Source organism: Bombina bombina, chromosome 6, assembly GCF_027579735.1.
Source record: "Bombina bombina isolate aBomBom1 chromosome 6, aBomBom1.pri, whole genome shotgun sequence".
NCBI lineage: Eukaryota > Metazoa > Chordata > Amphibia > Anura > Bombinatoridae > Bombina > Bombina bombina.
The window spans coordinates 534,153,451-534,180,521 of NC_069504.1; the positions used below are offsets into that span (position 1 = coordinate 534,153,451).

Genomic DNA, 27,071 nt, shown 5'->3' on the forward strand with positions numbered 1-27,071 from the left:
GAACAAAAACCATTATGCTCAATATCCTGATATATAGTTTAGTAAATACAGAGGCAGATTTCTGCCTATAAATATTGCCTACCAGTACCAGGTCTTTCTTAAGCTACTAAATTAATTAAGTTAATTTAAAAAAAAAAAATGTTTATATGTCTGTTATATAAGAAGACTGACAGCCTCTTTATTTGGGGGCTTTTCACATTTGAGGTCATTTCTGTGTTATACAAACACTAAAAAAAAAAATAACTCCCACTGAACTAAGTACATCAAACATGCAGCATATATTCTGTTTGACACAGTTTATACAGTGATTCTAACAGCTATGTCATTTGAAGAAATTATTTAGACTGTAAGATTTATTCAGTGAAAAGTGGAGCATGCAAAAGAAGATAATATTCATAAATGTTTTATTTTTAATATCATGATAAATGGATAGACAGATGATAGATAGATATATAGATAGATAGATAGATAGATAGATAAATTGATGGATAGATAGATGGATAGATAGATGGATAGATAGATAGATAGATAAATAGATAAATTGATGGATAGATAGATGGATAGATAGATGGATAGATAGATAGATAGATAGATAGATAGATGGATAGATGATAGATCGACAGACAGATTGATAGAGATAGATGGATGGATAGATAGATAGATAGATAGATAGATAGATAGATAGATAGATAGATAGATAGATAGACAGATTGATAGATAAGTAGATAGACATACAGGTAGATAATACGTTTTAGACCAACAAACAGCTAAAAAGATAAGTAGGTAGGCCAATATATGATAGATAGATAGATAAAATGCATGCATATTTATTTAGCTATGTGTATAAGTATTATACAGCGGTCAATATCAAATGACTTCATTTTGCATGTGTCAGGTTCAGTTAGGTAAGGGGCATTGCTGCCTGCCACACCCTATTGACTTAAATAGTGTTGCATGTGATGTCCTTTTAGCTCACCCTCATTTTTTTACTTTTGTACTAATTGCAATTTAAACCAATTTTAATTTGACATAGTGATTTAGACAAACAGTATCTATCATCCAAGAACGCAAATGTAATATCTATTTTCCCAGAATAAACTCCTTAGACTGTAGCATGATAAAGATCATATATTAAAGCAATAATGGAAATATTCAGTGAAGAATCCTAAGGGAGACCATTATGTTCTATTTCAAACTCATTCAAAGTATGAGGACAGACATTCTGGAATCTTTGTCTAAATGACAGGATATAGTTGTTAGCATAAAGTGGGCTATTGCCAAATATGTCAGCTATGTACAAATTTTTGCTAACAGATAATAAACTCACCATGAATTATTTTAAGAAGTGGAAATATGTCCAAACATATTTGTAAGGAGCAGGACTGACGTACTCTCAGATATTTAGCAGTCATAAGGGTTGAGGTTTTCTTACATGTGTTGCGTCACTTTAAACTGAAGTTCATAAAATGCAAACTTGGAATGACTTTTTGCAGTGAGGCTCTTTTGGGGAAAGAAAATATCAAATCTGTTAAAGTTACTATCAAATCCACTCCGCTACAGTTAATAAATTTAAAGACTTTAGACGTGTGATTTTGTGTTTCACTTTGTAAAGATATTAGACACAGTAAAAAACTAGTAGCATGTAACAGTTATTTCCATAAATGACAATATAACTGTGCTACCGCATATTGAAGTATTTTATAGTAGTAGTTTCAATTATTTGGCAAGCTCTCAGTTTAGCTTTATTAGCATGCTGCAATTTTAATATAAGCAAATAAACATTTAATTACATGCAAATATGCCTGTACTATTTAATTCTGCATCTACAAGTAATGGTGCATTATGGTCCATTTAAAGGGGCACATGTAGAGCCAAATAATTAATTAAACTGAAAAATAGCTGCATCACATGCATGAAAGAAATGAATACTGCTAGTAAATTATGCTTTGTATTTCACACAAAGGGAATGATTGTCCCATTTTTGCACCCCTTTTACTCTCATACATATATCATGTGTATATATCATTTTTGATCAGAGTATAATAACCTTAGACCACTTTGCAGGGCTGCTATATATATATATATATATATATATATATATATATATATATATATATATATATATATAAACAGGTATTGATGTCAGCAGGCTATTATTTAATCGTTTAATAAAGAAGTTCTGGAGAAGGAATTAGCACTATGTGGTTGCATATCTGGGTATTTCTGCTAATTGTAATAGGTATTGGCAGCTAATAATGTATTTATTATTTATAATGTATTAGTGAAGGTGTAGGATTTTAAGAAAACAAATATATAGTGAGATACACAAATAACTATACATATTGATATTAATAGGTTTTATAAATAAAAATATGTTTTCTATATCTTATTTAATATGGTTTATGTAATTCTCTATTAATATTTTTCATTTCTGTTTTTTGTTGCACATTATAGCAATATACATTGTATTTTGTTACAAGCTTATTAAAAATTGCGTCTGTATTGCAGATTAGGTTTTTATTATTTTTCTAATTGTCTGTGAGGTACTTAATGATTTGAACAGCAGATAAAAAAATACATAGATTCTATAAAGGCACTAAATCTTGTCAATGCAACTGCTTGAACTGGCCTTGAGAAACATATTATCATTATTAGTAGTCGTAGTATAATAATAATAGCAATAATAATCATTTCTTAAACAAAAGGTCAAAACACAAATAGTTGTTATAAAATATTGCTCTACAGTATATTTTCTGTAGCTATACATGGACAGCATTTAATAAAGACATTGTCGCTATGCTGTTTCATATATTTGCACAATCAAGTTGGGCAGTCTAATGTAACACATATATTTTTCCAGTTAAGAAATCCTTGAATTATGTAGTTTACAGACTGTACTTCAGGATTTAATGGAATAATTCTGTCTGGAAGGGTAAAGAGAAAAATTTAAGAAAAAAGTGATACAAGGTAAGGTTTCAGTTTAATTGTATTACTGTTTCTTAAAAAGAGGACAAACGTCAACATATTAGTAAAAGAATATATGAGTTTAATACATCATTTTGCGACAAAACGAGGGAGAGTGCCTATGTGAGGTTTAAATGTGAACAAGATAGGTAACAGTAATATACATTGTATAGATATACTAACATAAATTTATTGTCAAGTACAAAAGATGCATCAAAACATAGTACAATAAAACAAATATATGCACATATATATATATACAATTTGGCAAGATAAAATGGTCCAGTCCACAGAAAAAAATTTGATTAAAAAATGTAAATAGTGCTATATTCCAAGTGCAAATATATGGAAAAATATTTAATTATATAGTCCACAATTATTGTAAAATCCAAGTAAGGGTCCCATATAGATCCTACAATATAGTCTTCGAGATACAGTATGTGGAATCAGTGGTACCAGATTGCCTTAGGTTTGGAGCATATGTGTAATAACAATCAGGAATCAATCAAGCAGATAGTCAATGACAGTAGTCGACGCGTTTCGTCTTCAATAATAGGCCTGTAGTTGGAGCTGTATAGATGGAGAGAAGCAAGTCTTTAGAAGCTTGAAAAAATAGTTGTATTTAGCACGGTGATATTAGTTACTGTATTATAGATGTGTTAAAGAAATGTATTTGTTTTATAAATGACAAGTAAAGACGAAGATGTCATATTTTCAATGAAATATCATCTTCATTGTACTGCTATAATTCCCCCATATAATTCTTAGATAGACATAAAAAATATGCAATGATAATAGCCGCTATAGTAATGCTTGGCTGTATAAATATGTGTAAATATAATTGCACCTAGATTTTAGTGGTCAGCAATATATAGGGAAGCAACTAGATTTTTTTTAAAAAAAGGAAATATAAAAAATCAGGACAATAAAGGTTATATCAAGACAATAAATTATTAGATTTATATTTGATGATATAGAAAACATATTAAATTATTTCTCAAACCACCACCTCAAAATGAGGATATTTACTGTGAACTGAAACTGTCAGAGGGAGTAGACTGGGCAGAGGTTAATCATAATATATTTCCTTAGAAACAGGGGTCATTTCATTTGGCAACAAAAAAAAAATTCACATAGAATAATATTGGAGCTATAAAAATAAAAAATAATAATAAATTGATGAAAAATATAAACATAATATCAATATCTGAAAAGGTTTATTTTCTACATTTATACAAAGTATTTATATTATATTTTTTGCTCTCATATAATAAATTTACTACAAGTCTTTTGTTTTTTTGAAAAATAATAATAATAAAGATTGAAAGAATGAGGAGTTGTGATAAATTAACCTGATTTTGCTTTCAGGTTTTTTAAGATTTGACCTTCTCTTCCCATAAAGCTGTGGGACCGCCCTGATTAGCCACTGAGCATTAATGTTTTGGGCACACCTGCTAATTTGCTTACAGTTCAACTACTTTTACATTATCTTGTTCATGCCAAACACATTAGTATTTACTGCTATTTTATATACATAATAGAACTATTTGGAGCAGAATGTTCCTTTAAATAAACATTTACCTCAAAAAGTCCTGTGAAATGTTTCTTCAATATAGTTATTTGCTGTGAATAAACAAAAAGCAGTGATCACACAACCAGTTTATGCAGGAATTAGCCATTAAACTTGTAGACCCTATAGGAGTTTGAAGCTGTTTCTATAACTTAAAGGGACAGTTTACTCAAACAAATTCTCCCATTTAATTTGTTCCCAATGATCCACTTTACCTGCTGGAGTATATTAAATTGTTTATAAGTATTTCCTTTACCCTTATATTGGCATTTCAAATAGTTGATTTAGCTTGTGGTATCCCCACCTATTCTGAAAGGTTCTGGCCTTATGTCCAAGCTATAGATAGGCCAGCAGAAGAAATTACACTCCCAGTGGGGTACAGAAGAGATAATGTAATACAATGTTAATTTTCCACTGTTCTCTCAAAGTATTGGTCTTTGGTTTATTTACAAATATAAGATAAAGAAGCATGTATATGTACACAATATGATAACATAATGAGATCTGATTATACCTACAAGCTCAACCAATTTATAAAGTTGTGGCTTCAAAACACAAAATCAACTATTTCATATACACAAATAAATCTCAAAAGCAAATTTCCATACATTTTATACTATACAGTTGGTAAAAAAAATAATTGGAAACACAGTAAGGGATAAACAATTTGACAGTATACTGTACCTTTATGCAAAACTAGTAAGGTGACAACAATTATAATGGTAACACATCAGAATTAGTACTAAGCCTGAGTTGTAAAGATTAACTGAACCTAGGTAAGTCAGATATTGTATCCGTCAATGTAATCATTACTATTTCTACTGAAGTAATGGTTGGCATTCTTATTCCACTATATTTTAGGACACAATTGTTTCTTTTTGGAAGAAGAAGAAAACAACATTTTAATAAAAAATGTATTCGTACAGGTCAGATAATGAATTGATATTGTTTCAGGGAGATTTAAAAATAGTCATATTTGTTGTACATATTTTGTAACGCACACACACATACATACACACCAATTCAAATACATACACACAGTCACACACATACAAACAAACACACCCACCCAAATACATACACACACATACACACACAACACACCCTCAAATGCACACGCACACATACACATCAACTCAAATACATACACACACAAATAACCACCCACTAAATTGTATACATACACACAGCCACTCAAATGTACGCACACTCACACATACACAACAAGTCAGACCTCTGGTTAAATATAAAAAGTTGCCCCAATTGCCCCCGAAATAAAGAGGACAGTTCTTTTAAATAGATTATAAATATGAGCATTTAAAAAAAACAAAACTGCACTAAACAGTTAAGGGGTTAAAGTGAGGGGATGTGGGGTGTTTGAAAAAAAAAACAAAACAACACACCTAAAGTGACTCACAGTATATGCTTTTATACATATATATTTATGTGTATACTGTATACATATATAAACACATAAATAAATATGTATATAAGCACATACATATATATTTATTTATTGTAGCCCCCTGTACTGCGCTCAATTGTTTGCAGTGGCTGCCGGCATGAAAACGAGGCTTTCATTGGAGCCTATGGAAGCGTACTCTCGAGTGTGAGAGCGCTTGGCTTGCAGCAATGCGAACGCGAGGTCACGTTTGCATTGCGCTGTACTCTTAATACCAGCTTACATTTACTTGCAATGGTAATACTGAGCACAAATATCGCACTTGCATAAGCTCAATATCGAGCTCCACTCGTAATCTGGCCCTACATGCGCACAAACGCACATACACACCAATTTAAATGCATACACATACACACTCACACACACACATACACACCAATTTAAATGCATACACATACACACTCACATACACACACACATACACACCAATTTAAATGCATACACATACACACTCACACAAACACATACACACCAATTTAAATGCATACACATACACACTCACATACACACCAATTTAAATGCATACACATACACACTAACATACACATACACACCAATTTAAATGCATACACATACACACTCACACACACACACAACCATTCAAATGCATACACACACACATACACAACCATTCAAATGCATACACACACACACACACACACATACACAACCATTCAAATGCATACACACACACATACACAACCATTCAAATGCATACACACACACACACTCACACACACATACACAACCATTCAAATGCATACACACACACACTCACACACACCTATTGAAAAACACATATTCTTGTAAATAAGTAAAAAATAATGCATGAATCATTACCTAGCTTGTTTTTATTCATCTACCAACCAAATAAAAGGTCAAGAAATATCATATGATAAATTAATCAGCATGTGTATAAATAGTTCTGTTGTGTCTTTGTTTTGGAGAAAATACAAGTTATGTCACTGTTTCAAATATTATTTAAATCAAATGAAAAGGCTAGTTGCTCATTTTTTTCAGATAACCAAGTTAAACACTTACTGATAAATTATTTTAGAATTAATTGCAGTCCGTAATAAGCCAGTTCACTAGAACTGCTTGTGCAATGTTAATTGCAGTGTGCCCCTAAGCTTCCAGGTTTAATACAAATTAACAGGCTATATGTACTCACTTCCACTCAAAGTCAGGTGTATCTTAAGCACAGGAGTATTTCCAGATAACACATTATTATTATTATCATCAGTTATTTGTAGAGCACCAACAGATTCCGCAGCGCTATAAACATATGGTGAGAATAATGAAAATGTTTTGCCACCAGTTCTGTATATCATTTAATTAGTTAGATTAACATGGTCTAATAAATTGTTTTCACATTTCAATCCATAACTAGCTCTATAATACGCTCTATTTTCACTTATCAGATGGCTTAAGATCTTGTTTACTTATTTGATACTTATAGGGCTACGAGTGGTGCGGTAACTGTTGAGGTATATTATGGCTCTTTGCATGCATCGGAAGTAATTCATGTATTATGAGTTGAAAGTAAATGCGTTTGCTTGAGCACAATCGAATTTAAAGGTATCGGAAACCCACATTTTTTCTTTCATGATTCAGATAGAGCATGCAATTTTAAGCAACTTTTAATTTATTCATATTATCACATTTTCTTCGTTCTTTTGGTATCTTTATTTGAAAAAGCAGGAATGCAAAATAAGGAGCTGGACCATTTTTGGTTCAGCACCCTGGGTAGCGCTTGCTGATTGGTGGCTACATATATTATTAGCGCACAATCTGGTATTACAAGTCCATGGTAAAACTGAATAACCAGTTTTTTATACTTTTGATGGATATTGGGGACATGCTAAACACTGTTCATATTACAAGTTGAAAGTTACGTGTTGCGCTCAAGCTCAACACATAACAGCACTATAACAGCTAGCGCCACTTGAGATCTTCTAGCAGAGTTAGCGCGTGAGTGTGAGTGATAATTACCACTCCACTCGAAAACTGGCCCTATGTTGACTTTTCGCTTTTAAACATCTGTCTGTACATTCAGTATGTCAGGTGTGATCTAACCTAGACAAGTCTACGATCTAGTCTAGATATGTCAACTGAACTGCATAATACAAAATGTAATTACCTGTCTTAGATCACATTAACTATGACTAATTACCTAGCTCTGATCACAGACAAAATTAAGCCAAATAAAATTGAAAGTAAAAGTTATATTGATCCACTATTGAAAATTGGTACTGTGCATATGGGTAAATTGATTAGCAGTTTAAAGGGACATTAAACACTAAATACATGCTAGATAGAATGATGCATTCAATGAAAAGATTAGTTCATGAGCAACATGTAGATGTATTTTTTTAAGTTTCATTAGTGGTTTAAAAAGTGACAAAATAAGTGTAAAATTTTAGTGTCTATAAAACACTGGGAGCTGCCATGTTGTAACTTGTGTTACCTTCTCTGCTGTGGCCAATTAGGGACCGTTATAAACAGGTCACCAGAGTGTGCAGCCAATGGTTGTGCTGGATTTAACAATGTTCTGCACTTCCATTTCTAACAGGAACTGAAAAGCTCACAATTTCAGAATGGAATTACAGGCAAAGAGGACAAAATAAATAATGAAAGTATATTGCAGAGTTGTTTTATATATAACATTTATCATTTTATATTACCATCTCAAAGTGTTTAATGTCCCTTTAAGGTAAACAGCTTAAAGAAAAAGCTAAGAAGGAATAGTGCTGAAGTGAGCAGATATATAGCTGCTCTCACGATAATCATCTCTGGTAATCTTCTCATAACATCCCATAACTGATTCAGCATAACACACATTCTCAGATTGAGTGAATGCTAGAAGTTATAAGTATTTGAAACCCCCAGTGTACACGCAAAGCTATGTGGATTGGCACTATGGCTGTACTGTTGTAAAATGTGAACTTAATTTTCTAGGTTACTTCAAGAATACATGAATATGTAAGGTGAAATGTATCTGTGACAATATGTGTCTTAAATACATTTTTCACTCCTTTATAAATCCCGATTCCCAATACACTTAGATGTTTTGGGCAAATGATTATATTTATAAAATGTACTGAACTGAATACTGAACGTAGTGAATTACACAAGTGAACTGGGTTTCAGATGTTGAAAATTGACATACTTATTGGTTACAATAAAGTAAGTTCTAAGTTACATAATTAAGGGTTCTCAATTACACATTTAACAAGACTGAATCCTTAATTATTTTGAAAGATTAGTCTATGAAGCTTATTAAGTGTTACGCTGAATCAGTTATGGGATGTTGTGAGATGTTTAGCAGCAATGATTTTAGTGAGATCAGCTATTTATCTGCTCACTTCAGTACTATTGCTTCTTAGCTTTTTCTTTCCTTAATTTCTTATGAATATACTGTGCAGTGGTTCGAAACATTTTTGCATTGCAGCAATTGTAACCCATTTTTAAAAGCTTGTTATGTGTACCAGTCCATGATTTGTATATGCTTGCGACACCACAAGAGTTATAATTAAACTGTATAATGAAATAAAGTAGGACTGGCCACTATAATAAACAAGGAAAAACAAAACAACAAATATTAAACTAAATCTGACACTAAACACTCTCAAGATAAAAAAAATGAATGCGCTGAGAATTGTTTTATCTACAACCGAGAGAGAAAAGAAAGAATAAACCCAGTATTTATATTTGTGTTACATACTGACACCCTCAATAAGCATTGCTGAAAAATAAACATTCAATGCAGAAGAGAGAAAATACTGCAGAGTATTAATTATTCAAAATAATACTGAAATTCAGACACTGATACTAAAATTGAGTGAGTTAGACTAACTGCAATTTAAATGTCTTAAAAGGGGCTTTTTCTTCCATATACTATAAATAGCAGTGCCTATGCAAAAGCTTTCTGAGTGAAGGATGTAGTGGAGCAAAAGGAACTGTATATCTTGAATTGCTTAACTGAGACATCTTTATACTAAAGCTATTGGGAAGCCATTGCTCTGGTTGAATGTGGCTTTGGGCCTAATATTTGAAAGCTTACCTGCATGGAGAGAAATCATGCAAAATCTTTGGGTTTTTATTTTTAGATCTTATAATGTAAGTTAGGCATCCCTCCACATCAAGAACCTGCATAGTGAGATAAATATTTTTCAAATTCAAATTTTTAGGGCCATAATAACCAAATGTTTAAACACTTGAAAGTGATGCAGTATAGCTGTAAAAAGCTGACTAGAAAGTATCACCTGAACATCTCTATGTAAAAAAGGAAGATATTTTACCTCAAGAGTTCCTCAGTAGCCATATCCCATTGTAAAGGATTTTTAAGCAGCATATCGGTATGTCTGTCCCGGGACAGCCGAAGGGATGAGCCTCGTGCACTCTCATGTTATTTCCCTATTCAGTGTAAGGAAGTTTATAATGAAATCTCATGAGAGTTAAGTGAAATCTCAGGAGATCACGGTAAAAGAGTTCATGACCTTAGCACTGCTGATGTTGATTGGCTGCTGTTCATTTCTTTATTTTTTATTTTTTTTACCTGCAGCTGGGCAGCAGCTGAGTATAAGTTTTGAGCTGAGGAAATTGTGAGGTAAAATATCTTCCTTTTTTACATAGAGGTGCTCAGGTGATATTTTCCTGTCAGCACTTTACAGTTATACTGCATCAGTTTCAAGTGATTTAGCATATGAGTATTATGTCTCTTTAATGACCTTTCCATACTGACATGAAGTCTTAGCTCATCTTGCCTGAGCAGAGATCGTTTGAATATCAGGCCCACAATCTTAAATGGACATGTCTCCCTTGACTCATAGAAAAAGAACTGCGGTGCCAATCTAGCTAGCTAACCTAATCTGGAAACAGAATATATTATACATCACAAAATGTATTCAATATTCAGAATACCCTTAGTGGCTTCGGAAAAATAATTGAGTGATATTCTCCCTATGTAGCAAAAAGTAACCAATTTAGTAAGAAAAGACAAACAAGTCTTAAACACTGTGTAATGTTTATGAAAAGTTAAATAATGGATAGAGAAAAGCAGTGCTCTAAACTCTGATACAAATCTACTTGTAGACAAAACCATCAGCAAAATGATGTTAGAAGTCTAGAATCTTAAAAACCAACATATGCTTAGATGCAAAAGGATCATGTGGTAAAATCAGAAGAACCCAACTTACATCCCAAGGAACAATTTGTTTTCTGATAATAGCAGAATTAGTTTCCAATGCCTAAAAGAACACATTACTATCTTGATGGAGGAAAACAATCTTCTATTAACCCCCCCCCCCTGAACTTTCAACATATTTGCAACACACAATCCATTATGAACAAAAACTTGAAAAAACTCTAAGATAGAGCAAATATAGTGATAAACCTTAGCTATAGCTTGGTTACTGGCCACTACAAAGAAGTATTAACATCTCTGTCAGACAAAATCCCCATTTTTAAAAATTAAGAATTCAGTAACAAATCTTAATAGAGAAATGGACATACAGGGAGTGCAGAATTATTAGGCAAATGAGTATTTTGACCACATCATCCTCTTTATGCATGTTGTCTTACTCCAAGCTGTATAGGCTCAAAAGCCTACTACCAATTAAGCATATTAGGTGATGTGCATCTCTGTAATGAGAAGGGGTGTGGTCTAATGACATCAACACCCTATATCAGGTGTGCATAATTATTAGGCAACTTCCTTTCCTTTGGCAAAATGGGTCAAAAGAAGGACTTGACAGGCTCAGAAAAGTAAAAAATAGTGAGATATCTTGCAGAGGGATGCAGCACTCTTAAAATTGCAAAGCTTCTGAAGCGTGATCATCGAACAATCAAGCGTTTCATTCAAAATAGTCAACAGGGTCGCAAGAAGCGTGTGGAAAAACCAAGGCGCAAAATAACTGCCCATGAACTGAGAAAAGTCAAGCGTGCAGCTGCCAAGATTCCACTTGCCACCAGTTTGGCCATATTTCATAGCTGCAACATCACTGGAGTGCCAAAAGCACAAGGTGTGCAATACTCAGAGACATGGCCAAGGTAAGAAAGGCTGAAAGACGACCACCACTGAACAAGACACACAAGCTGAAACGTCAAGACTGGGCCAAGAAATATCTCAAGACTGATTTTTCTAAGGTTTTATGGACTGATGAAATGAGAGTGAGTCTTGATGGGCCAGATGGATGGGCCCGTGGCTGGATTGGTAAAGGGCAGAGAGCTCCAGTCCGACTCAGACGCCAGCAAGGTGGAGGTGGAGTACTGGTTTGGGCTGGTATCATCAAAGATGAGCTTGTGGGGCCTTTTCGGGTTGAGGATGGAGTCAAGCTCAACTCCCAGTCCTACTGCCAGTTTCTGGAAGACACCTTCTTCAAGCAGTGGTACAGGAAGAAGTCTGCATCCTTCAAGAAAAACATGATTTTCATGCAGGACAATGCTCCATCACACGCGTCCAAGTACTCCACAGCGTGGCTGGCAAGAAAGGGTATAAAAGAAGAAAATCTAATGACATGGCCTCCTTGTTCACCTGATCTGAACCCCATTGAGAACCTGTGGTCCATCATCAAATGTGAGATTTACAAGGAGGGAAAACAGTACACCTCTCTGAACAGTGTCTGGGAGGCTGTGGTTGCTGCTGCACGCAATGTTGATGGTGAACAGATCAAAACACTGACAGAATCCATGGATGGCAGGCTTTTGAGTGTCCTTGCAAAGAAAGGTGGCTATATTGGTCACTGATTTGTTTTTGTTTTGTTTTTGAATGTCAGAAATGTATATTTGTGAATGTTGAGATGTTATATTGGTTTCACTGGTAAAAATAAATAATTGAAATGGGTATATTTGTTTTTTGTTAAGTTGCCTAATAATTATGCACAGTAATAGTCACCTGCACACACAGATATCCCCCTAAAATAGCTATAACTAAAAACAAACTAAAAACTACTTCCAAAACTATTCAGCTTTGATATTAATGAGTTTTTTGGGTTCATTGAGAACATGGTTGTTGTTCAATAATAAAATTAATCCTCAAAAATACAACTTGCTTAATAATTCTGCACTCCCTGTAGTTACAAATGACTGGAAATTCTAGATTGTTTACATCTGAGAAACAACATTTATTTTGCCACACTAGAGCCATGAAAATATTTTTCAGTCTTTCATATTTGATCTTCTGAATTACAAGAAAAAAACAGAGCACAGCCTGAACATCTATTTTTTTTGCAAATTTTGTTTGATCCCTATTTCTAGCATTATATCTTGGGATTGGTTATTTCCAGAAAAAAAATTCCACAGGCAAAAATCCCTTCCCTTGAAGAACTTTTGAATTCTGAGAATCTTGAATGTGTCTTCCAGAAATCAGATTAGAGAGGGAATGTCCAAAGAATATGCTTGGAAGAATGAATAAACATAAAGATATTCAACTATAAGGCCTTATTGCTAAAATAACTAGGGCTGCAGACCTAAAGTTACAAACAATTGGGTTTAACACAGTGAGTTATACAATTATTTCGGCAAATAATGTATCTAATGTAGACGCTAATGAAAAATGTAGAAAAATCATTAGATACTTTTTTAAAGGATTATGATTGACTCCAACATTTAAATTCATATGGGGATTTTTTTGTGTGTGTAGATACATGATTTAACAATCTTATATCTGTAAGCTTGTCACAAAGAAAATCAGCATCATACTCTATGAAAAAGTTTTGCCAAGACTTGAAGTTGTAAATAAATAAATAATTTACTGAATGAAGCCACTAACTACCAATCCTAGCAGCACTAGCACAATAAATAGCTGATCTATAAATAGAACTAAACAACTGAAAATATTTTTAAAGCAGATTCAGGTTGCCTGTCTGTAGGATCTCATAATGAGGAAAAAATCTTGGCAAGACTAATGGTGCACTTAGACTATCTGTAAATAGTTTATTTCACTGAAGAAACTTGTTCCCAATCTTACAAAACAGGTAGAGGAAATGTATAATGTTGTTTAAATTGGGTAGAATAATAAAACTTCTGGCCTCGTTTAGAATATTCCTCAGTAAAACAATCAAAAGCCACTAAGGATAAAGGAATAATGATTTACCCTTTAGACTTAGCCTTTTTAGCCTCAATTTATATCCATGTTTTATAGAGCTACATTTGTAACCCCTTATTTAAAATCAAAGACTCGTGTAATTGCCATAAATGAGTGTCTTAAACATGATCAGAACTATAGTTGGAGTAAAACCTACACACCAGCTTCTTATAATAGTGCAGAGTGGAAAGAAGAGAAGAGGAGGAATGACCCTGAATCTGATCCCTTAAGATCCAGAGGAGTATCTATGCCTATTTTTATTTAGAACAAGCAGCTTTTTATGTTAACTCTAGTAACAAATCCAGACTGGATCATCCAAATAAGTCAAGGGCTGGGTGAAGATTGCTGCAAACATAATGTCAACACATTAAAAAAAAGAAAAATCACCTTGTATTTTAATGGATCGCAAGACTGACAAAAAATAAAAAGAGAGAAGCGCTCAACCTGGGAACGAACAATAGCATAATTGCTTGTTCTATGGCTAGTTACCACCCTAGGAGCAGACTCTTTTTGATCAACATGTGCCTTTCACAGAGAAGAACTTTCCTGTAGTATATCAGTCTGATCCTGACTAAACAGTGCAGTCAAGTCCCAACATACCAGGCAATTCCTCTCTGAACGAGAGAAACGGCAAAACCCCCAGACATACGTTTCAGCCTAGGTCTCCCTAAGTGTGATGGAGGAAACCAGATGTGGACCTGTTGCTTAGTGTGGCTATAGGGATATGGCTGCCCCTCACAACAAGGCCCACATTAGGCCGAAATGTAAGTCTGGGGTTTTGCTGTTTCTCTCGTTCGGAGAGGGATTGCCTGGTATTTCTGGACTGGACTGCACAGTTTAGTCAGGATCAGATTTATATACTACAGGAAAGTTTGTCTATGTGAAAGGCACATGCTGAGGGCTTTTGTCTTTTTATTTATGACAACAAATCTTGTATTTAAAAAATGTGTTTATGGTCCCTTTAAGCAGGAAGTAGAGTGATATATGTAGCTGGAGGAGGCCCTCATTAAGACTGTGACAGAAAATGAAACATTTAGGCTTCGCAGTAACTGAGAAACTGTAGGATAGCTGAATGGTTTTGCACCAGTTTATAAATAGTACACAGCACAGCTTCCAATCAAATACATCTCCTAATTAAAATGTTGAATAACCCCTATAATATAAAATATAGGCTTTAAAGAATTTAGTGACATTGTAGTACTGACACTGATAATGAGTATTTTGATACGTACATTTTTTTGTATTTTGTCTCTGTAAATTGTTTTTAGGTTCCCTTTCTTGTGTAAGGGAAGAGAAGCATATTGCATGGTTTGCTTGTTTCCTATTTTAATAACAGAATATTTTATTGAGTTTTTAAGGAAGAAGGCCTTAAAATCTTTTTTTCATAATCCATCTGTCCAAAACCTAATGATTCACAGATGACTTGTCCTACATTTGAAGATACTTTTTTACAGTGTTTGACATACACAGTTTTCAGAGCTCATCTTGTTGATTTGTCCTTAAATAACCTGCACCATGAAGTATTATTCAAATCCATATATTATATAGAGGTTCCTCTCTATTTTTTTAGAACTCTTATTTGGCCCATTTGCTATTCAAGATGTATTCTTTTGTTCAATATTAAAATTGGATATGTTATCATTTATGCTCTGACATCCTATTCAACAGCTGGATATTCTCTAAATGGAGAAAATAGCTATTTAATTAATGCAATAGATCCTTAACAAGTTAAGTACTCATATTTAATTGAATTATTCTACATAAACATAGTGTATTCCTAAGTGTTCTGCAGATTGTAATAATAATTTGACAAAAGAAAAATAATCAAGTCTGAAGAAAGATAATCTTTGATGTATCGGTTGTTTGAATAAATCTATCACCAGATTTAATATCATCTAGGACAATACTGAATTAAACACATTTTAATGTCAAAAGACCCCTAATGGACAATTCTCTACAGTTTATTGGAATGTATCAGTGTTGTCTCAAGTAATGTCTAGTAAATATGACCCTTATACTAAAAGATTAAATAAATCATGTAAGTGATCATTGACTTTAAGCCAATAAGTGAAGATGTTCCTGTTATTTCAATGAGACATATAAAGAGTGGATCTTACATTCAACAATGTCTAATAATTTTTAATTAATACTTATTCTAACCAAGAATATATTTTTTTCTTTAATGTTTTTTTTTTATTATTCTTTAACCAGGATTTGCAAGGTTATATAACTAATAAGTCATTGAGCTTACATAGACTCATACCTTCTAATATTTTAAATCTAATTTTTTCAGTCATCTATTGTAAATAATTAGATAATTGTTAGAAATATTTAGCAAGGATTAATGAAGTGATTAATAATAATGTAATGGTAGCATTAAAGTAAAATTAGGTAGCATAGGAATCAGCTGATATACAGCAATGTCATTGAACTTGCATTAGTATTGTATGACTAGAAACTAGAACATTTTAGTGAATTCACATCTTCATTTTGATGTGTGGCAGCTTCAGGAATCCAAACATGAGTCACCTCTGAAAGACTCTAGATTACATTAAACACATGCCACTAACAACAGATAACTTGTAGATCTTGATCAAATAAAATCAATAGACTTATAAAACCAATGTTTTGGTAATCTGTGTCTTTTTCCATATACTAGAGAGTACAGTGGATCTGTGATTTGTGCGATCTCATCAACACATTCAGAAATGTGCTATTAAAGGGACATTCTGGTCAAAATTGAAATGCACATAGATAAATTACATCTTGAATACAAACGTATTTGCAAATATACATGTATTGGTAAAAAATATTCCAGTAAAGGTTAATACTGTTTTAGTGTTAACATTTTTCTTTGCACATGCATGGGAAGCATGGCTAGATATTCTCAGTACACCAGTATTTTAAATGCTGCAGCTGCTCAGAATGCAAGTGGGGGTTTGTGTCATGTCAGCAATTAACAAATTGACTCATTACCAGATGGTACAAGCACCTTAGGTTCTCAGAGCAAATGCTGTGTTTAAAATGCTGGTGCATGGTGCATACTTAAATTCACTTTTGAAACTGCTATAGATTTTATTAGAAGCCGTTTTGCTAATACTTGTATATTACAAAAATGCTTCTATTCACAACTGAAATGCATTCATGTGGATTCCAATTTTGCTGAAATGTCCCTTTAACTATTTGTATTCCTGAATAAGTGAATGTGTTGTGGAGCATCTTCCTAGAGAATAATCTATTGTTTTTGTTTATAATAACAATAATAATAATAACAATGTATTATTCAGAATTAGCATTAAAAAAGGAGGATTCCCACTTCCTTATTGGTGGATAGTGACACTCCCCACAAACATAAACAAAACCATTTTTTTTTTTCCGTACAGGAATGTTTGTTTTCCAAAAATAAATAAATAATGAAAATAATACAAATAAAGTACATTTTATAATATCCCCTTTTAGATGCAACACAAACATGTTTAATGTCTTCTACTGAATATGTAGGTGATAGATAGAATTTTTAATACAACTGCCAAATTGTTTAATAAGCTAAAATATATAATTAGTTAAAGGTTCCACTTGTCTGTGTTTTCTTTTTATTATAACTTGTTACACCTTGGCAGAATCAAGGCCATTAAATTAAAATTCAGTAAGAAAGTCCTGGAGCTATTAAAAAATATTGCTGAGCTGCACATAATTCAGGCCATGGTGAACCTCATCAGTATTTGTAAGCTAAATTTGAACCTTATTGTCCATTCCTCTTTTATTTCAGCAACCAAATAATGTGTGAGTTACATATTACTAAGCAGCCTTATATTTTAAAGTGTATTTTATTCATGTTTTTGTCTGGTATGAGTAATGATACCAGGTTTAATACAAGTCTTTTTCCAGTGATTTAAAAGTGAACATCTGTTTCTTTACTTAAAACTTTAATACCACTTAAACAGAAGGGTGTAATGTTCTGATTTTGTTTTCAAGGCCCAATGTGTGCGGATCTCGTTATAATGTCTACTGTTGTCCTGGATGGAAAACCTTACCTGGAGGGAACCAGTGCATTGTCCGTAAGTTAATTTTTCATTAATTTGAATTCTTACCTTAAAGGGACACTAAACCTCAATTTTTTCTTTCATTTTTCAGATAGAGCATGCAATTTTAAGAAACATTCTAATTTACTCCTATTATCACATTTTCTTCGTTCTCTTGCTCTCTTTATTTAAAAAGCAGGAATGTGATGCATTGGAGCCGGACCATTTTTGGTTGAGAACCTGGGTTATGCTTGCTTATTGGTGGGTAAATGTAAGCCTCCAATAAGCAAGCACTATCCATGGTGCCGAACCTAAAATAGGCTGACTGCTAAGATTTACATTCCTGCTTTTAAAATAAAGATAGCAAGAGAACGAAGAAAAATTGATAATAGGAATAAATTAGAAAGTTGGTTAAAATGTCATGCTGTATCTGAATCATGAAAGAAAAAAAATGGGTTCAGTGTCCCTTTAAGCAGAACTACACTAGACAGTAAAGCAATATTTTTATAACAATTTCTCAGTCTTGTGTTATGACATATTGTATTATTATTATTTTTTATTTGTTATTTTTCTTACCTCATTATGAACAAGGCTTTGTATTCATTTCTAGATTTTAATTATATTTTGTATAAACCCTTAAATATCTGACTAGTCAAGCATAATTATTTGTTTGTTATAACAAGAATTCCATTATTTTAAAGGACCACTAATTACAGTAGAATATTAATAAATGACAAGTGCAAAATAAAAATACAATGCAGCAGCACTTTCTTTGAATTTGAAATGAGCAATAGAATATCTTCTTGCAAATTTCATAGTTAATCTAATGTTCCCTCCCCCTGTATCATGTGACAGCCATCAGCCATATACTGTGTACTTTATAGCCTTAGAAAGTGTGCAATTAAAAAGTTTCTGTACATTTTGATAACGGAAGTGTATTGGAAAGTTGTTGTTTTTTTTAATTGCATGCTTCTTCGGAATTATGAAACTTTAATTTTGACTTTAGTGCCCCTTTAAGTCATCATAGACTCAATACAGAGTCAAGCTCAGTATAGTAATGGTAAATAAAACAGAAGGAAAGTCAATAAATATTACATGTTTTACTTGGAATCTTAGGTTTAAATACACATTTGATGCATAGTTCATAACTTAAATACGTTTTTATTATTAAATTGGCACACAGTGAATAACAATAAAAGTGTGGTGCATGCACCTTGCACTAATCTCATTGGGCACTTTAGTGTATTGTTGCTATTGGTTTATAAAGAAATACATTTTAATGAGTTGTGGTTGGGGGAAGAAGCTGCACTGGAATACCCATTAAACAAGTTGGTTTGAAGTGTGCCATACCCATTGAGACAGTTTAGTACTGTGTTTAATATGAATTAATATGAAATAGCTGCACAGACTTGCCTTATAGCAGTCAGACAATACTGACAACCAAAATGCATAGCGTGTGGTTTTATTCAACTGAATAAATCTGTATAATTTACACTTTATAAATCATGGTTTTCTAAGGGGCAGATTCCAAAAAGCAAGGTTATCTGATAACATCCATCAATACTATGAACTACCTGATAGCATTCTAGTGAAGGGAATTTTAATCAATCTGTATTTTTTTTATATAACAATATATGTAGGAATATGATTTGTGCACATTAATAATAGCACCAGATAGTGACCAACTCCATGAATTTTTATACCCAGACCCGCAAACTCGACACACATTAAATTGACCTTGAGTGAACACTTACCTAATCTGAATCACTATAAAAGGCTGCTTGATAGTCTCCTGCATGCCCTGACATTGTGGTTTCACCCTTTGTTTGTGCCTCTGACCTGCATTCAGCATCCTGCTCAGTTGTTGAATTTCTGGCTCTTGAACCTGGCAAGTCTTCTGACCATTCTTCTGGATAATCTTTGTGTTTGTGGGAAGATCGGACTGCTTCCTGGTTTTCTGACCCCTGGCTTGAATCTGGACTTTGCTTTTGTCTTGTGCTTAATATCCTCGGTCAGTGTACTCCAGACCTTGTCCTCTCCTAGACCCCAGTGCAGGCATTACTCCAGTCTTTGGCCCCAGTGTAGGCACTCCAGTCATCTGCCTTCCAGTCAGCTTTTTAAAACTGAATACCACCACTGCAACAAGTTATTCAGGATAATGACATGCATATAAAGGCTCACTGGGTCATTTTAGTGCAGAAAATATGGATGGGTAGCAAAAGCTACAGTATCATAGAAACAATTATACTAAAATATATATGGGCGTGTGCATAATTTCTGATTTTTTTTTGTTTTTTTCTTTCAGCTAATTATTTTTTCTATTTTTAATATAGCAATTTGTCGAAATTCCTGTGGAGATGGCTTCTGCTCACGACCAAACATGTGCACTTGTCCTACTGGTCAGTTAGCTCCTTCTTGTGGGTCTAAATCAGGTGAGTCTGAAGTTCAAAATGTGTAATGAAATATGAGTTATTAAAACAATTAGTCTATCTTCTTTAGCATTTTAACAGGAATACATGTTCAGCAGTAATGTTTATATGGGTGTGGATCCTAAATATAAAAGTATGTTAGAAAATGGTTTAAGAGATTGCAAAAACACAAGAAAGTAAATATGTAGAATTTCCCAGGAGGAAGCTTTATCTTTTAACTGAAGGTCCTGAAGCCTTTTCTGCTTGCAGGTAATAAACAATCTGTTTCACCTTCTCTGTCATCACTAACTTGTTGAATGGTAGAACAAATTCATGTCTAATTGTGTTCCTAAGTCCATAGCAATCATAGCCTCTGGTTTCTAATGAGTTGTAGCATTCTAGAAAAATATTTATTATTCATCAATTGACCACTAGTAAAGATTCCACTGGGTGTTTGCTTGGTCTGAATAGATGCGTCGCTATGATACAAAATGGTTGGCTGGTTTGCTAGATTTTCTGTAATACAAAATGTGTGTCCATAGAATGTTATTTTAGTTGTGCATATTCTTATAAATTTGTTAAATACTTCTAGCATCTTTGTCTATTTGCAAACCTTCAGAGCCCTTTGCTACTGCTCTACTCTACTTCAGAAAATACAGAGAGACCGTTTTTTTCTTTTTTGATCACAGAGCAAATCATGTGTCCCCTAATGGCTGCTTTAGAAGTTTGCCAACAAAATATATTGAGAGGCTGCTCGTTACTGAAATAATGAACATGCCAAACACATTGCAATTAGCGCAAAAGGCTTGATCCCAAACCAAATAAGTTGACATTAGACATTTAAAGGAAAATGCAAACATAAAAAAAGAGAAAACAACTGAGATGGCACCTGTAATGACATTTTCAGTCATTAAGAATGATAGCTACTTTATATCTTGTACTAGCTACTAAAACAGACATGTGAATATAAGTCTATTGTCAAAGGCTTCTGGATTCCCATAAAAATATCTTAAACATTTTCTTTTTCTACATACAAGTGTTTCCAGCTTTTCAGATTTAAAAATCCAAACTTCCTAAAGCTCCTGTTTTAGTACGGTAAGTTCTCGATTACAAGTGGCATGCAAACGTTAGCACAGGCTCGATATTGCAATATTGTAACCGAGCTTAATTGCGTGCGTTTTACATGTTGAAAGTAAACATGTACCACTAAGTGCAATCTAGCTTTGCGCTCATCAGGTTTTAAAATAAAAAAGAACATTTTCTTCAATGTGAAGAAATTTGGAATTTAAAATGTAAATTACTCACGTCGGGTTGAGCGCACTTGGACTAACCCGATGTTGGGTTTGTGCGTGAGCGATAAGTTTTAGTTTTTTTTTCAGCAGTGTACTTCATTAAAGTCTTTGGGGAGACAAATTTAGTGAACTTGTAATATGCGCGCTAACCTGTGTTAAGTTTACTTCCAGCCGTGATTAGCCACCAATCAGCAAGCGCTCCCCAGGTCCTGAACCAAAAATTGACCTGGCTCCTAAGCATTACATTCTGGCTTTTCAAATAAAGATAGCAAGAGAATGAAGAAAAAATGATTATAGGAGTAAATTAGAAATTGCTTAAAATTGCGTGCTCTACCTGAACCATTAAAGAAAAATCTTTTGCGTTTAGTATCCCTTAAAAGAGTTCCAAGAATGTACAATTATCTCTTTACCTGATGTTTGTAATCTACAATTTATTGATATATGTACTGTACAGCAGTAAGATTAATGCATCAATTCAAAGGGAATATTGCATCAAAGAGTTAAATACAATCCTTTTATTTTAAATACCCTTCTAATTAGAAATAAGCTATAGAGTGTCTGGTGATAATAATGAATAGGAATATGTGGGTGAAATATATGGCATTTTATAACTCTGGTAGATTTTTTTCAGTTAATCTTCATGTCTTACTTTTTACTAAGACCAGTATTTAATGTGCTTTTCTATTGGGAATTAAAATTTGGCATGAATCAGTATAATTGTTGAGCTCCTTTCCTTCGTGCTGTATGATATAATTTCCTATGCAGCTCATAATCCTAGATTTCGTTGGGCAATGAATAGGTTTATTTTGAACATAGACCTGCCAACCTTAAAGGGCCACTAAACCCAAAATCTTTCTTTCATTATTCAGATAGAGAATATAAATTTAAACATTACAATTTACTTCCATTATTTATTTTGCTTCATTTTTTAAATATCCTTAGTTGAATAAAAAGCAATGCACATGGTGAGCCAATCACACAAGGATTCTATGTGCAGCAACCAATCAGCAGCTAGTGAGCATATCTAGATATGCTTTTCATCAAAGAATATCAAGAGAATAAAACAAATTAGATAATATAAGTAAATTAGAAAGATGTTTAAAATTGCATTCTCTTTCTAAATCATAAAAGAAAAAATGTGGATGGCATGTCCCTTTAAGAAAAGAATATGCTAATTTCCATATGCAGTACTGTTGGGACTTGCCCTTGGACAGTTTTAAAAATAGGTTTTATGACTACAAAAAGACAAAAAAAATTAAAAATGTGAAAAAAGTTTTAAAAATGTAATTATGATACCTTTAGAACCCACATATAGAATTAACGCTAACTGGCACCTTCACAGACAAAGTTAGTCCCTCTGCTAGGGTGAGATGTTGTGTAAATATTAGTGTGGCAGATCCGAGAGGCTGCGCTAAAGGACCATCTCCTTTAGCGCAGGTGGCGGACATGCTAATCCGACTCTTCTTCACAGAGGACCTTATTCTCCTATTAGTGCAGCCCTGGACTCTGTGAAGAAAGTTGGATTAGCGCCCCCCCCCTGTCTGCTCCCCAGCGTGCTATAGGTAAGTATACAGCTAATTTAAAGAATAACGAATATACTAATAAATTATATTTGTTATTCTTTAAGTTAGTTAGTGCACTCATTCGGATATTAGTTTTAGTAAAACAAAACAAATATCCATATTTTTATTACAAATTTGCATTCGCAACAAAATGAATGCACAGGCTTAATAAATTGGATTTATTTTTAATTACACGTTCTATCTGAATCATGAAAGTTTAATTTTTAATTTAGTGTCCCTTTAAAGGGGTTGATTCTATGGATATTGATTTGCAGAGGAACAATGAGATTATGGTCTTTTCTCAACTCAACTGCAGACACAAATTAAAAATCAATCCTTATTTCAGAATGAGTAACCATTGGATTAAAATGTATCTTAAATAGAAAACTATCTTTAGATAGATTTTTTTCCTCAAAAAGCATTTTATTTAAAAATCTGATTTAAATAAAAAAATAGAAAATCTTTTTTTTTTTAAATCATTGATTTGTATCCACCGTGCTGTATATGCAGATAGGAAAATTGCTATTTATTATATATATTTTTTAATTTGCTAGCTTTTACTGCCCCCCAGAGAAGCTGGAGTGCATACTGCATTCTTCAGACCCATGACCCTCCAAAATTCTACACAGCTCTTTTATATTTGCTCGTAATTGGGCACAACAAATGAGATGATAATCAAACTCAATGGGCATTTCAAAGCGCATGTCTACCTTTTTTAGGTCCCATCAAGCATAGCGGATCTGTATGAGCTAACTTACCAAGGGCCAGATTACAAGTGTAGTGCTAACGTTTGCACTCGTCTGGTTTACCACTGGTATTAAGTCTTGAAAGTTAACGCGATCGCTTGGGCGCAATTTACGCTATAATGATTACTGCATCCTCAGAGCTCTGGTTTATTGTTTTGTGAAACAAAAAAGTTGCACAAAACACATCAAACATACATTACAAAGTACACTTAAACTCATAATAACACCATCTAATAAAAATTATATAAAAAAAATATTGCACACAAAAGTTATAGGGACTAAATGATATGCGGTCTCAGGCAGGAAAAGGGCTTTAACATAGAGATACATGTATATATATATATATGTCTATATATGTGTACATATGTATTTATATGTGTATATATTTACACATTTATAGACATATATAAGTACATTGGAGTTCTTTGCAGTTAAGCAGATGAAAACATGTAAAAGCATATCTATGCAATATTCCTATTTAATAAAGTGTTATACTGTGTATTTACTGTAAATATTTCACATTCCAATGTTCTGCACATAGCAGAATATGTTCTATGTATCTATAAATATATATTATGTATATATATATATATATATATATATATATATATATATACTATATATATATATATATATATATATATATATATATACTGTATATATATATATATATATATATGTGTGTGTGTGTATATAGCTATACCTATATATAAGCATGTACCAAAAAATATCAAATATATATATATATATAAATATTTATTTATAAATAAATAGAACATATTGCTGTATGCGAAGAACGTTGGAATTAAAAATATTCATATTTTCATGTCGGGTTAACTCACATGAAAATAAGCCATCAGGTTTGCACACGATTTTTGCTCCATTGACTTTTATTGGGAATACGTGAATGCCCACGGGATATTCTAAGTTCAGCTTTTTGTGCTTGTTGGGATAACTTTCAACTCATAATACGAGCGCAACCTGACTTGATCCTAAAGCTTACTTCTAGCACAGTTAACGCTTGAGCGGGAACGTTAAATAATGCTCCCAGGGGCGAAACTACAGGGGGTGCAGAGGTCGCAGGTGTGACTGGGCCCATGAGGGTGGGGGCCCAGCTAAAAAAATTTATATATATATATATATATATATATATATATTTTTATAAAAAACGTTAACCTACCACTGCCTGCACTGATATCATGTGAGTGTGACATGACTACAGGGGTTAGTGCTTCTGTTTTACCCATTGGTGTTTATGTGTGTGTATGTATGTGACTGTGTGTGTATTTATGCATGTAGTATGTGTGTTTGTGTATGTGACTATGTGTGTTTGTATGTATGTATGTATGTGTGTGTGTATGTTTGTGGAACCAGCAAATTACAGACCTTGTTACTACAGCATGGGGGGGGGGGCAGAGGGTAAACAGTGTCACTATACAGTACCACTATATACAGTATGGGGGGGTGGACCATGTAACTGACTACTGTGGTCACTTTATAAAGTACTGGGCGGGTAGGGTCAGGCCAGCCATCTCACTGGCAGATTACAGACTGTGTCACTAACTTACTATATACAGTACTAGGGGGTTAAATAGTGTCACTATATATATACAGTAATAGGGGGTCAGACCATCTCACAGACTGTGGGCACAGGGTACTTCCTTTTGCAGACATGTAATCTGATTCACATTTTTTCTGGGTTAAATGTAAAAAAATATATATATATATGTATTAAATTCATTTTTTTTTGGAGGGGGAGGGGTGGTGGGGGGGGGCCCTTCTTATATTCTTGCACCTGGGCCCTGTGGTTTCTAGTTACGCCTCTGAATGCTCCACTTGTAATCTGGCCCCATGTAAGTTTCATGTCCATGGACTGCAAATCAGTGCAAACTTTGCTAATAAAATTTTAAATGCTTTTAAAGATAGTTTAGTATAAATATATTTTGTGATGCGGTATTTTATTGCTGATAAATACTGTGTGGTGTGAGTGTTTGTCTGTGTTTGAGTGTGTGAGTATATTTGTGAAGGCATGCGAGTGTGTATGAGTGCATGTGTGTGCGTGTGTATATATGTTGTGTGTGTGCATATTTGTTTATGTGTGTTTGTATCTGAGAGAATGCATGTGTGTGCGTGTGTATATATGTGTGTGTATGTGTATTTATGTGTGATTGTATGTATGCATGTATGTGTGTGTGAGTGTATGTGTGATAGTGCGTGTGTGTAAGTATCACTCTAAAAATGAGCTTTACATGTGCACTGCCACGCTGTCGGCATTTAACATTGCAATGCCGCCCCCTGCTAATTCGCGGCCGATTAGCAGGGGTGTCAATCAACCCGATCGTACACGATTGGGCGGATTGATGTCTGCAGCCTCAGAGGCGGCGGACCAGTTAAGGATCAGCGGTCTTAAGAAGGCTTGCGCGGAAACAAGGGCATCAGGGGCCATTCGGCCCTTGATAAATCGGCCCCATAGAGTAAAGTAATAGCTGTTGCTATAGCTTTGGAGCTGTTACTACACAAAATTTGTTTGCAGCTAATGTTTGAGTACAGACAACTGATACTCATGATGGCAGGGTTATCTATATGCTGCAAATCTTTTGCTATCAATATCAGCAAGAATGGGATCTTAAAAAAAACTTAGCGAATGTTTGTATCTCTTGTGTAGCTTGTTTTCTTTATTCAGGAGAACTGAAAATTGTATCAATGGTGATCTAAAGCAGGGGTCACCAACCTTTCGGACCTCAGGGACCACTAAACTCACAATCTTGAATCCCATGGACCACTAATATGAACTTTTTTTAAAAGATTACTAACCTCTATAATGTGTGTGTGTGTGTGTGTGTATGTATGTATGTATATCTATCTATCTATCTATCTACATACACACACATACTGTTCCATAACCAAAACCATAGCTAAGTTTACATTATGTATATATTTACACAATTTTATGAATTAT

The 27,071-nt window shown here is 33.6% G+C and overlaps 1 protein-coding gene across 1 annotated transcript in view; it reads left to right on the forward strand.

Moving 5' to 3' along the window:
• Positions 1-27,071, forward strand: part of FBN1 (fibrillin 1) — a 244,697-nt gene that overhangs the window by 1,515 nt on the left and 216,111 nt on the right. Inside the window, 2 exon segments of the mRNA XM_053717459.1 lie at positions 18,058-18,140; positions 20,438-20,536. Of these exon segments, the coding sequence (XP_053573434.1) occupies positions 18,058-18,140; positions 20,438-20,536 (182 nt within the window).